Source organism: Echiichthys vipera, assembly GCF_963691815.1.
Source record: "Echiichthys vipera genome assembly, chromosome: 11".
Lineage (NCBI taxonomy): Eukaryota > Metazoa > Chordata > Actinopteri > Perciformes > Trachinidae > Echiichthys > Echiichthys vipera.
The window spans coordinates 26,161,428-26,174,432 of NC_139836.1; the positions used below are offsets into that span (position 1 = coordinate 26,161,428).

The 13,005-nt window shown below is 43.5% G+C and overlaps 1 protein-coding gene across 1 annotated transcript in view; it reads right to left on the reverse strand.

Moving 5' to 3' along the window:
- The window catches only part of ehbp1 (EH domain binding protein 1), a 173,861-nt gene that overhangs the window by 61,056 nt on the left and 99,800 nt on the right, over positions 1-13,005 (reverse strand). The window contains 2 exon segments of the mRNA XM_083923469.1: positions 11,494-11,640; positions 11,897-11,938. Coding sequence (XP_083779595.1) covers positions 11,494-11,640; positions 11,897-11,938 — 189 coding nt within the window.

Below are 13,005 nucleotides of genomic sequence, written 5' to 3' on the forward strand. Positions count from 1 at the left end.
AAGATGACAAGAAGAGAGGGTTTCTGCAGCAGGTTCTCAACTATTGCACATTTTAAAGTTGAGAGAAATTGCGGTTGTCTTCTTCCAATACTTCTTTATTTCCGTCCTCACTTCCTTCTTTCTTGCTATGTTTTCTGAGCAGGTGTCTCCCAGCTTTTCATAAATGCAAAATGATAACCAGTAATGTCACTGATGGCCTTCTGGCTATGGACTAGTTCTGATATCCAATCTGGCCTTTACAGATATGGATACACCAACCAATTTAAGTGCGCCTGTGTGTATATATGTATATATACACAGCTCAGGCCCCAACACACTCCAAAACACCCCACTGCATTATTGTTGTCAGCCATTTTGGGGACAGGAACTGGGAAATTGACTTTGCCTATCCAGAGGCTAGGATTAACGCTATAGAAAAATGCATCTGACTAGCGCCTGGCTCGGTCAGCTACGGAGCCGCTGATTAGAAAATATGAGAATGTGTTTGGAAGGAGAGGCGAGGAGGGAGGAGAGGCTTTTTGTTGTGTAAAGGACAATGTGTGACATGATCTGGGATCAAATCTTTCTGTTCCTATGGGTATACTTGTGTGCACATGTGACTCTGAAAGGGTTAAAACTGGAATATGTGTCGTTTGTAGATGCTTGACAAAAGGCATAAGAGATTCAGATAAAGGAACTTAAAGGACAACTTTTCATCATCAAACAAAACACACTTTGCAGGTGCACAAGAAGCTCAGACAGCTTTTCTCTACATCATTTTAGGGTCTTTAATATTTCAAGTCTCTGTCGGATCTATTTGATGTTCGTCAACACGACAGTTTCCAACACTGACCCCCCAATCACAACTATTTCTTCTGAAGGAACATAATGTGTCAGAACTTTTTTAGTTCATAGGTGAGACTTGTTTGACCAAATGGTGGAGAAATGCCATCTAGTGGACATCACGCTAAAACCAAGTGATGATCACACTTTCCACCTCATGAAGTGGCGATGGGTATTATATGTAGCAGGGAAAATAAGCATTCACACAGCCCTTTTATTTAGCAGGACAAGGCACTAACAACTCGTGGATGTAAAAGCCATAGGGACGCAGCTTTGACAAAAAAAAACCCCCCAAAAAACAGAACACACAGACCCAACCAGCCGTGTCGTTGCATGATCAAAGGCAGGAGGAGAGAAAGCATGTCAGCTGGTGGTCAGTGGGTAGCACTGGTTTCAAGAATGGAAACTCAAGAGGAGAAGAGACTTTCCCTTTTTAAATGGCGACAGTGAGAACTATTGTGTACTGTGTCTTCCATTGACTGCTGGGAACCTCCAAGGGAAGAGAGGCTAAACGGTTGAGTGCGAAGCTGAGACAGAGGGCTCCTCTGTGGGCTTGGCGTCGGGGTGGGGACCCCTCTCCGCTCTGGAAGCTCTTTTTGAGCAAGGGGAGCAGGTTGTCGCCTTGGTTGCTCTTTTCTGGATGAGGAGAAAGAGGGAGGGAGGGCACGCACCACTGGTCATGTACAGAGACCTGGCGTGGGCACAGAGTGATGCCACACAAACACACACACAGACACACACACATACAATCACTATCTAAAAGGGTTTGCCAACCTCCCAGATAGCCAGCCAGTCTGGCAGCCAGTCATGCAGCTCCAGACATTTGTCATGACAGGCTAATTCACAGTCAAGAGGTGCTTTAGGTCTCTATCTTGTCCAGGCACACACACATACACACACACACACGCAAAAGAGCTACAAAACACATGCACACATAGCTGTGTAATCACACACTCCAAAACATCGTTTCAAATGCCAGACTGATCATCCAGACATGATTCAGATGCAGGTAGAACTTCATGTAAAAACAATCCTACCAAACAACAATCACATAGAAAACAACCACACATCCTGCTTTGTGTATACTTGTTGATCTATAAACAACGTTACTTGATTTATTATATTCCCACCAATCTAATACAAGAACAAACTTCGAAAACCATACCACCATCAATCTTTACCAGGAACTACACTCATATATACAAGAGACTTAAAGCTCCCAAACTAGCTTCTTGGTTATCTTATCACTATATTTGACTTTATTTTAAATAAACCAACAGTTGATTTGAACATTAACAACATTAAATATGAAATATTATCTCTGGAAGGCCATTTTTATAATAAAAACAAACAACACATTGCCTGTGCTGGTCTCCACACTGTGTCCCCAGGTCAGGTTTAGAAATATGATTGATGGTGAGGTGGGAGATATGAACAAACTGCAGCATATTTTTGTGGCAGTAGGCAGTGGGGTTTGTGGGAAATGTAGTTTTCAGTTTGAAAAACAACTACAGAGGCTTCCAAATGACACAGATAGCTGTGTGTTGTAATTAAACCACAAGGTATTGCAATGAATTCAACAACTGTACAAGCATACTAATAAAAATATTACAAAAATCGACGACTTTCAAAACCTTTTATCGCCCAAAATTTGGGAGAGAGACAGACAGAGAGAGCGAGCAAGAGAGAGAGAGAGAGGGAGAGAGAGGGGCTTATCGGCCAGCTCCAGACGGAGTGCGCGGATCAATGGGCGCGCGAGGCCCACAGCGATCAATGCATTTGATAAAGAATTAAAGAAGAGCCACTGTACATGGCTATCAAAGCACCAGGACACGGCCTAATTATGATTCGACGGGTGCGTGCCCATGATAGGGGTCTGTCCCTGTGTGTGTGTGTGTGTGTGTGTGTGTGTGTGTGTGTGTGTGTGTGTGTGTGTGTGTGTGTTATATGTACATAAATATAAATCTGAGATGTCAGCGTGGAAGAGGTTTAAAAGTGTGGGCTGTGCACCTGTGGGTCAGTTTATACGTGTGTGTGTGTGTGTGTGTGCGGGAGAATGGTCTGAGTGTGTGCATGTTTTTGGGCAGAGGTGCTTTCTTGATGTTGTTTGTGTGTGTCTGCATATTTATGATGTGTACGTGTTTAATGACTCGGGTTATTCTTAATTCCAGTCTTTTTCTTTTTAAAAAAAAAGAATAGTCATAATAATTAATGATGATTAGGTGCTTTTCATTTACATGTTTCATTGCATTTTTATTTATATCATTCGAGTGTCTTGTATACCTTTGCGTGTATTTGAATAAAAGCCTAAATAAATGTGCTATTTATAGCCATGGCATCGATCCATGCGATGAAATTGTCCCTATATACATAAATATTTATTTGCCGCTGCACTTCAAATATGGAACATTTTACAGAGAACATTGTTTGCATTTGAAAGAATAAAACAAATATTGATGCCGTGTGTCACAAAATTCACAGAACAAAGGTGTGTGTGTGTGTGTGTGTGTGCAATTCCAAGCTGACATTTTTTGAGCAAATACATTTGACTTCTGAGGTTCTGTGTAACTGTGGTATCACATTTAACCTCAGCCCTGTGTGTGTGTGTGTGTGTGTGTGTGTGTGTGTGTGTGTGTGTGTGTGTGTGTGTGTGAGTAACCAGGGCACTTGTATTGTAGGACAGGTAGAACAGGTAGAGTAGAGCATGGAGACGACTCAACACAAAACACACAAAAGTCAGAGGAGCTCGTCACTCAGACAGGCGAGTGAGATGGGAAGGTTTTGCCCTTTAAATAGACAGGATAATTACTGGAGAGAGAGAGAGACAGAGAGAAGAAGAGAGACAGAGAGAAGGAGAGAGAAAAGGAGAGGAGAACATGAGCTGACCTTTGTGACGGCAGGTGACAGAAAAACACAGGTAGGCTGTAACTGTAACATCCTTTACAAGCAAAAAGAGGCAGTCAGTGCGTCTGAAGGGCTTCACAACTAAATACGTTTGAAAAAGCAGACACTGTTGATAGTTAAGTGTAATAAAGACCACTAAGATACTACTACTAACTACTGCTAAGAACTTCTCTTACACAGCCGCTGCTTGAAGACAGATCTGATTCGGAAGTAGGTACTTTAGATGAAACAGTGTGAAAATTACATATCACGGCTATAGTGAGCAAAATGATCAAAATAACTGTTTTTTGTTTACATGTTTAAACATTAAAACAATATTATGAAGCAGATGGGTTAAAATAGAGTAATCCGACGTTGTATGCCTTTACACAATAACTTTGCTTTCATATTTTTAGAAAGAAGATTTCATCATATTTACATATAGTGATTGGTTAGTCTGTTATTTGAGATGTTTATGTAATCAGAGTGCTATTATTAGCTTTAGCTTAAGCTAACCCTACATGTGCACATACGCAGCAGCTAAATCTATCCATGAAAAAAAGTGTTTTCAGTAGATGTCTTAGTGACTACAAGACAGAGCTCGCGAAGCAGTTTAGTGTCCAGTTCAGCACCATGGACAGCACCACCTTCCCATCGTACCCGGCTAAAGGCGCACTCACACTGTCCATTCGTACCGAGCCTCGTGCTTGAGGGTGATTTTCATCTGACAAAATCTGCTGTAAACTCTCCACCTCGGCGGCATCTTTTTAAATATCTGTTGCGGGAACCAACGTATAAAAAATCAGGACAGCCATCAACGCTCGTGCTCGTACACGTGCACACGCTGGTGGCCGTACATGTGCATCCGTGCTTTACAAAAGCCCACCTCTCTCATCGTGCAGCGTGCTGTGCCTGGGCGTGGTACAAATACAATATGGACAGTGTGAGTGCGCCCTAAGTTAGGTCAAGAAAGTACATTACATTACAAGCACCAGCCAGGAGGATCTATTTCTTTGTATGAACGATGCTTTATGGATGTTTTTTTTAAATAATAGAAACTGTTTAAATTGGAATCTGCCAACTTTAACATTTCCAGTTGGTGACCGTTTTCTAAAAGCAACAGCTTACTTCAGGCCGTAGCATGTTGGGATCATATCCCAGCTAAGGGGCGTTGTTCAGCCCGATGCAAAGCTAACAAATGTAGGCACACATGCATCCTGTACATGCAACTCCAAATTGGGTGAGGGGCATAAAGTGATAAAGTGGTGGGGCAATGGCTGCTAAAACTATGCTAAACTCTAAACTCTACCTCACAAAGCCACACAAATTTAAACTTTCCATTCAAGCTAAAGCAAATTCTTTAGGCACTTAGCAAAGTGTTTGGATGACTGGGATTTCATTTGCAATGAACATTAAATATTCTGTCATCCTTCATATTAAATCTACACAAAGAAAAAAAAAAAGAGAGAGAGAGAGAGAGAGAGAGAGAGAGAGAGAGAGAGAGAGAGAGAGAGAGAGAGAGAGAGAGAGAGAGAGAGAGAGAGAGAGAGAGAGAGAGAGAGAGAAGGGCTACAAGGTGGACATGAAAAACATTTGACACTTCCACTTGGTCAAACGTGAACACGAGGCATGCGATAACTTGAGAGAGAGAGAGAGAGAGAGAGAGAGAGAGAGAGTGTTCAGAAGAGGTATGCAAGTGTGTGTGCTAAAACTTTCCTCTCTGATGGCTTGATCAGCTCTTGTGATGCAATTGAGAGAGCTGTCTTTCTCTTGCTCGTTAAAACACGCACGCACGAACACACACACAAACACACACAGACACACACAGACACACACTTACTTTAGAGACTGGGCCTTTGATCTCCACTCCAGTCAATTCAGCCACGACACATACCCACACACTCCAACACCCGCAGTTACACACACACACGGACAGACACACACACACACACACACACAGTGGAAAGAAACTGCCCACCAAACTATTTAGTTTCATTAGGGGCAGATTCTTCAAAAAGAAGCGAGAGAGCAAGAGAAAGGAAGGGGGGGTTGAAGGAAGAGGAAGAAGAAAAGAGGGGAAAAGGGGAGAGCGGGGAGAAGAAAGAGACGGCAGCCACATTAAAATGAAACCTGCAGAAAAACTATTACTGCGGGGAGAAAGTTGAAAAGGAGGGAGGACAGGAGGAGGAGGAGGAGGGGAGTAAAGGACAGAGTGTGGACAAAAAAGGAGAAGGCAAGAGGCCATATTTGCATTTTTGAAAAAGGCATTTTTTTAATATGCTGCAAAGACAGCCCCTCACTGGTGGCCTCTTCAGCTACGGTTTAAAGCTTTTATATTCTGCAATTAGAACATTTGCATTCTGGAGTTGTATGATTGTCAAATACTTACAGTATCGTGTTAAGAGTAGATGCCTGCAATTTGAGCTTATAATGTGAGCTTTTGCTTTTGAGGAATAATAATGAGAGCATGCCACTGTTGGGATCCACCATCACCACTCACTTTACACTCCTGTTTCTTTGTTGTGATTAGTCGGCTGCCTCGACGCGCCACCTTTCAAAAGTTCACAAAGTTCACCTTTCCACTTGTCCAGTGATTAGCAATTAGGCCCAACAGCCAGGTAACGAGTAGCCTGTTACCAATGTGACATATTTGTTATAATCACTCGGATGAAACGCAGTACAATCAGAACAGCTCCGACACAATGTGTTTCTCGTTCTTGGGAACATTTAGGAATGCCTCGGTTCAGCCAGAGGGCTTGTTTTGTTCCACCGGTGACACGAACGAAAGAAAGAAAAAAAGAGAGAGAGAGGAGAAAATGAGGACATGAATGCAGTCAAGTCGACATCAGAGGACAGACAGCAGATGGGAGTAGATGACAACACCCAAAGGTCACAAAAGCAGAGACCCAGGAGTCCCCTCCGCTTCTAAAGAGGAGGAGAGGGGGGCGGCGGAGGAGAAGGGGGAGGAGGAGGTGGTAGGGGGGTGGTGGTCGGCAAAAATCAAACGGGACCCAATTATAGGAATCACAACGAGTCAGTGAGCAGGGGAACTCTCTTACCTGGAAAACACCAAGGCATTTGCGTGCACTCACGCAGCGCATACCACAAGCGCGCGCAGCTCACACGCACACACACGCACACACACACACATGCTCGCTCAAAAGAATGCAAAAGTGCACAGGTGCTATATAATTGCACACGCAATACACACACATTTCTGCAGAGAAACACACGCAGGAGCATACGCTGGTGTGTCCATACATACACACACACACACACACACTTCTCCCAAACCTAGTGTGGATCCTGATAATTAGCCTGGCCAGGCCGGTGTGAAATTACTGTTCTCATCTGCTAATGGATGAGAAGACCTGAAGCGAATAGACACAGACACACACACACACATGTTCCTCCATTTAAATAATAACAGTGGGAAAGACTGAAATAGCAAAGAGAAAGACAAACAATATGGTTCTGCAATAAGGATAAAATGCCCTCAATGTTTTTAGTGGAGCTCATTAATTACCCATCTGGTTGCTGTGTGAGTAGGGGGTGGTGACATTACAACATTACAAGACATCTGCGGTGTGACTACTTGTTGGGAAGGCCACCTATGAGGAGGAGGGGAAAACGGTGGGATCAAAACTATTAGTAGTTCTGCTGGTTCATCAAAGACCGCAGAGAGTAGAGATGGAGACGAGATGGAGAAAACAAAACTGCAAACCTGAACTACACAGTACGCAGCGGGGCTGTATATGGGAACGCAAACCTCCGATGAGCTCTCTAGTACAAAGACCGTTTATTCTCCGAGTGGGCACGTGTGTGAATATAGCCTAGTTTATTCTATGGTGTTTCCAAAGGGAGTCCAAATGGGTGTGTTGATTCTTTCTATCATGTTACAGGCAACAGCGGCTCTCACGTCATTTCCTGTGCGCCTGTTGGGACATAGAAAAAATAAGAAGGGACCATGCGCAGACATTTAAAACAATGGCGGCGAAAGGTTCACGTTGGTGTGATGCGGAGGTGGAGTGTTTACTGCAGATTTGGTCGATGAAAATATTCAAAAACAGTCGACAAGACGCAATAAAACTCTGAGGTCGATGGAAAGATTTGTAAGCAAAGCGAAGCATCGCAATGACGTCATCATTTGCACGAGGCAGTGTGAATACAAACGGGCTGGCCAGCGGGGGGAGAGGGAGGGGGGGACAAGTACCCTAAAGCCCGGGGCGCGGTGTGGAAGGACAGTGTGAGTGCGCCCTAAGTGGAGAGACGATGAGATTCAGGAACATCTGTTGGTAAGGACCAACACCAAGATGATCAGACAAAAAAAAAAAAAACTGCGAGACACTCGGCTGTTTATGACAAAATTAAGAACAGTCTTCGTCGACGTCACGTCCTGCCTCCTGCCGCTCCACCCAGGCGCAACCCATCACCTAAACCAAACAGTATCTCTGGTATCGTATTTGACACAGAGAAGCTCTGCACCTGATTTTCCTGACTTTCTCCGGGGGAGAGTTAAAAAAAAACAATACAGAAAATGGGGTTGGAAAAAAAAATATCAGTCGGACACAAACGGAGAGGGACAGAGTGAGGGAGAGAAAGTGACTGAGAAGACAGAGAGGGAGAGGAAGAGAGAAAACTGAACCTGTGACCTTAGATGAAAGAGCCAGTCACTGTGGGCTACAATTAGGGATGGCAGGAGGGAGAGCATAGGTCAAGAGAAAAAGGCTACACACACACACACACACACACACGCGCGCACACACGCACGCACACACACACAGCAAACAAGTATCTGAAATATTGTTCTGCACTGAGCTACAATTGACATCAATTACAACTGATGGCAGTCACTGTAGCTGTGGGTGTGTAGGCATTCATGAATCATTTGTATAGAGCTGTAGCTGTTAGTAATTCAGTGTGGTGTTACTGCTAATGTCGTCTGTATGTCTTTGATCTTCCACATTCAGCGTGAGAGGATGAAAACAGTCAGAGAGCGAGTCAAGCTTCCTTTACCAGCTGCTGTTCTGGAGAGTTCTGGAGGAAAAGTTTGGGCTTTAATGTGATTTCAGATCAGTGATGAATTAAAAAAGATGATTTTATCCATGTAGAGAATTATTTTGCAGCTAGAACCTGACCGACATGTTGGATATTTGTTTAGCACAGACACATCAGGATGTATCAGTGTCAGTGTTTGTTTTCTGATATGTGCAGATATGAAAATCTCTATTTTTGCAGAACATAGAAAGCAGAAAAACGGTGCTCGAGGTGATTTAGAAACGGTGCCTTGGGGCCCGGGTTTGATTCTGACCTCTGCCCTTTGCTGCATGTCGCACCCCCCCCCCATTTCCAATCAACCTTCAGCTGTCCTGTCAAATAACGGCATGACAAGAATATTGTCTCACTGCTATTTAGTTAATGTTTATTTATCTGATTTAAATGATCAGTAATTGACACATACTGAACATTATGTTTAATATTACTTATTTTCTCAGGATTTCTAGAATATCTCACACATTTCTCACAACCTTCAGATGCACCTTCAAACCAAAAGCATAAAAAAACCCTTTAGAAAATAAAATCTTTAATAAAGTTAGTTAGAAGCACCCTTCCAAGTATCTTTGCAGATTCATATCAGTGCAAAATCCACATCCTTCGGTCATCTCTTCCTCTAAAATCAGCATCGGTCTCAAAGTCATATCGCTCCAGCTCTATTTGTAACTACTAAATCATTTTTTTTTATCAAAATAATCCATCGCCAAATCTTATTTTGACTAAATGAGAATTGTGCTGTCACATAAAACATCTACACGTTTGAATAAGCTGATTTCAGTGCAAAGATTTCAGACTGACTGATTCGTCATGTGTGCTTTGAACGCTCCATCCCAAAAACAGCTAATGCAGCCCCCTCCTCCCCCTCCCATCCCCTCCCTCTGCCCAAATCATTCTGTTGCCCCCACATTAGCCACTTCTCTGGAAGAATGAAGCCTGATTTAATTGAATTAAATTATACCTTATGCATGCTAAACCGCAAAGCACCTACTTAGACGGATGGGGAGTTAAATAGGGAAAGGCTTGGGCCTCTCCAGCTGATAACGTGGACGCACACACGCTAATCAAAACAAGACATCAAGTAATCTAATCTGAATCACTAACAATTATCAGCACGTTGGCCTCGAGGCCAGTCGTATTCCTTTGATCAATGTTTTCTATTAAAAAAAGTGTAAACAATTCAATATCTTCCTCTTGCCCCTCCTCCTTTCCCCCTCCTTTATGCACGGGAGCAGTGTGTGTGTGTGTGTGTGTGTGTGTGTGTGTGTGTGTGTGTGCGCGAGGGGGTTATTAACCAATTGTCCTTGGAAATGAGTAAGGAAATCAGGAGGCGAGAGAGAGAAAGAGCAGAGGGTTGTCTACTTTGAGAAGCTAATCGAAGTGAAGGCAGCCATCTTGCCGCACAACAAGGGACAGAAGAGGACCTTTTTTTTTTTTTTTTGGTCGCTGAGGAAATATATCGGCGCTGTAACAGCTTTGAAAAACTCTTTTAATTTGCTTTCTTTCTCTGAAGACTTTCAGTCCTTGGAAGTTCCCTATTTATTTTCTCAGATTATGCCGAAACGGTTATTCCTGTGGCCTGCACGCGGACACGAACACACACGTTTGCATGACTACACACAGGCGAACGCTGATACACACTTACATGCATAAGCACACGCATTAAAAAAACATCTAATTCAAGGGCATATGTCTCTTTAAGGATTCAGGCTGCAAATTCGGGGGCGTGCGGCTGCTGCCTTTTAGATATTTCATTACCAAAGGGTGTTTATTTCATTTTACCCTCAAATCCGTTGTCGTCACAATTCTCACAAGACCGTATTTCTCCTTACGCCCCGTCCTCTCCCTCGAAAACATCTGGAAACGTCACCGAGGCTTTTACAACAGTGCATTCCCAGGGTAACTCCCGGTTCATCAGTGTGCCCCCACCTCTCCCAGTATATTATGTTCAGTGGAGCGTGCTCGGTTCAGAGCCGGCAATTTCACTCACGTCTTCTCTAGTCTAGTTTGCCTCGGAACAGCGATTCCTGCCCCCCCTTTGCCATGAATGTACTTTTGCTGACAGGTGTTTGTGTACAACATTTACTCAGTGTTCGGGGGGAAATTGACGGGGAAGCAAATTTGGTCGGGATGTCATGAAAATTGTGCAGTCGAGATGATGTCAAGGAGGAGAGAGACTGAAGGAGAGAAATGTTTAAAGTCAGGAGAGAGACTTCTTTGGGGTTTTTATTAGTGACATGTTCAGGTTGTGACGTTCAGCAGTCCATAAGAGAGTCAGGGAGCAGAAGTTAATAAGGAAAAGTCTTCTCTCCTTCTCAAAGCCTTTTCATAAAGTGTTCAACAAAGTGGACTGCCAGGGGATGAGACGCTTTGGACAGGCTTTTCCAGCATGTTGCAAGTGTAGTGAGCAGCGAACAGAGCACTGTGGATGTGACATGAGGGTGTTGAAGAGGCTGGTGGTCACTCTATTAGTCAGCACACTGAGGCGACGCTGTGCGACACTCCAGTGCATGGAGCAGAGAGGCAGGGACAGACAACTCAAACTCAGGACAGCCTTTACTGTACATACTACACACAGAAGAGGTCAGGCAGACCTCAGGCTGACTCCAACTGAGCCTCGGGCGGAGACTTTAGGGAGGTCAATGTTGTGGTACTTTTAAGACGTGACAGACAGCATCACAGTAAGTGTCTTCAACGGTTTCCATCCACAAACACACATACACAGCTTTGACTTACATCACAGACAGTCGTGGCCCTGTTAGGTGCACTGCCGGCTGAGTTGGGGACGTTCTTGTTGCCGGCCTTCATCGCAGCGTCTCTGCGCGCCTGCTCCAAGAGGAGTCTGGCCCTTTCTTTCAGTTCCTCCTGACGAGACAGCACCCTCTGTGTGCAACGACAGAGCACGGTGACATAAAACAACACTAATGATTGGCTGGAGTTTACTTCTAATGAAGCTGTGTCATAAATAAAGTGTCCTTTTCCGCAGTAAAACATATCCTATGTGTTAGAAGTAAGAAACAAGTGCATGTGGACTCTTTACGAGTGTATGGTGGGAAAAAGCAGTTACTGACTCTACAAATATGGGAATAGGAGTAAATGTACACACGTGTATGTAGCCTTTTACTTTCATTGTACTCACCTTCCCAGCAGGGGGACTTGATACAGGTGCAGGTGTTGGCTCCTTTGAAAGAGAAAACACAACATTAACTGCAGATCTCTAGCCAAATACTACTGTAAAAATACCTCAGACCCAGATCGGACCAAAGATTCGCAACTAGATCAAAATGTTTAAGAACGTTGCAGGGAAGAGTTGCGGCCGTCTGAACTGACCTGACTTGTCAACAGTCAGAGAACAAAGCAGCGTCTGGAGTCTGAGAAATAAAACCGTTTCATCACTACTCGAAGTGCAGCTGTAGCAAGTATGTCACTGTCACGATCCTTATTCATATTTTAAGATGCTACAAATTATAAATCCAGCTACAAAAAAAAGTCTCAAAAGTCATACGTTAGAACAGAAGTCCAGAGAGTCCCTGCTATGGTGAATATCAGAATCAGAATCAGGTTTATTGCTAAGTATGTTGGACATACAGAGAATTTGACTCCGGCTCATGCTTTACTCACAGTTTCCAAACATTTAACAGGACAAACCTAAACATAACAATAACAATAACAATAACAGAACAATAACAGAACAACACAGAACAATAATTTGAGATAAAAAATAGAGGTAATATTAAAAATAGGTTAACAAGTAATATGCACTGCCTCGTCTTGTTGCATTGGTGTGAATGGGCAGGTTTCAGAACGCTGCAGACCGCAAGTTTCAACTTGACTCGTGAAAGTTTGGACTGGGTTGGCCTATCATATTATCCTTAAATCAATTAACTTGTGTAATCTAGTCGAATATGATGCCTAAATACGTGACATGCTCTAGAAATGAACACATTTTAACCTAGAGTATCAGGTTTTCACTCAAATTGGTTTGTGATTTGATTTTCTCTGTGCACAGTGAGCAGGAGGAGGTAGAATAGAGTTAAGACAAGTGGTCCCAAATGTAGGAGCCGGGTGTATTCCCTGTGGTTATGGAGCCAGGCTGCCTACAAGCTGGACTCACAGCCCTGTCTGGGTCCAGTGGTGTGGAGAGCATGACGGCTTTGACAAGAAAGCAAAACACACCTAGCTTAGAATTTTATCTGCGAGGTAATCCTGGCTGCATTATAATGGGGTGCGAAGAGGGCAAACAGAGCT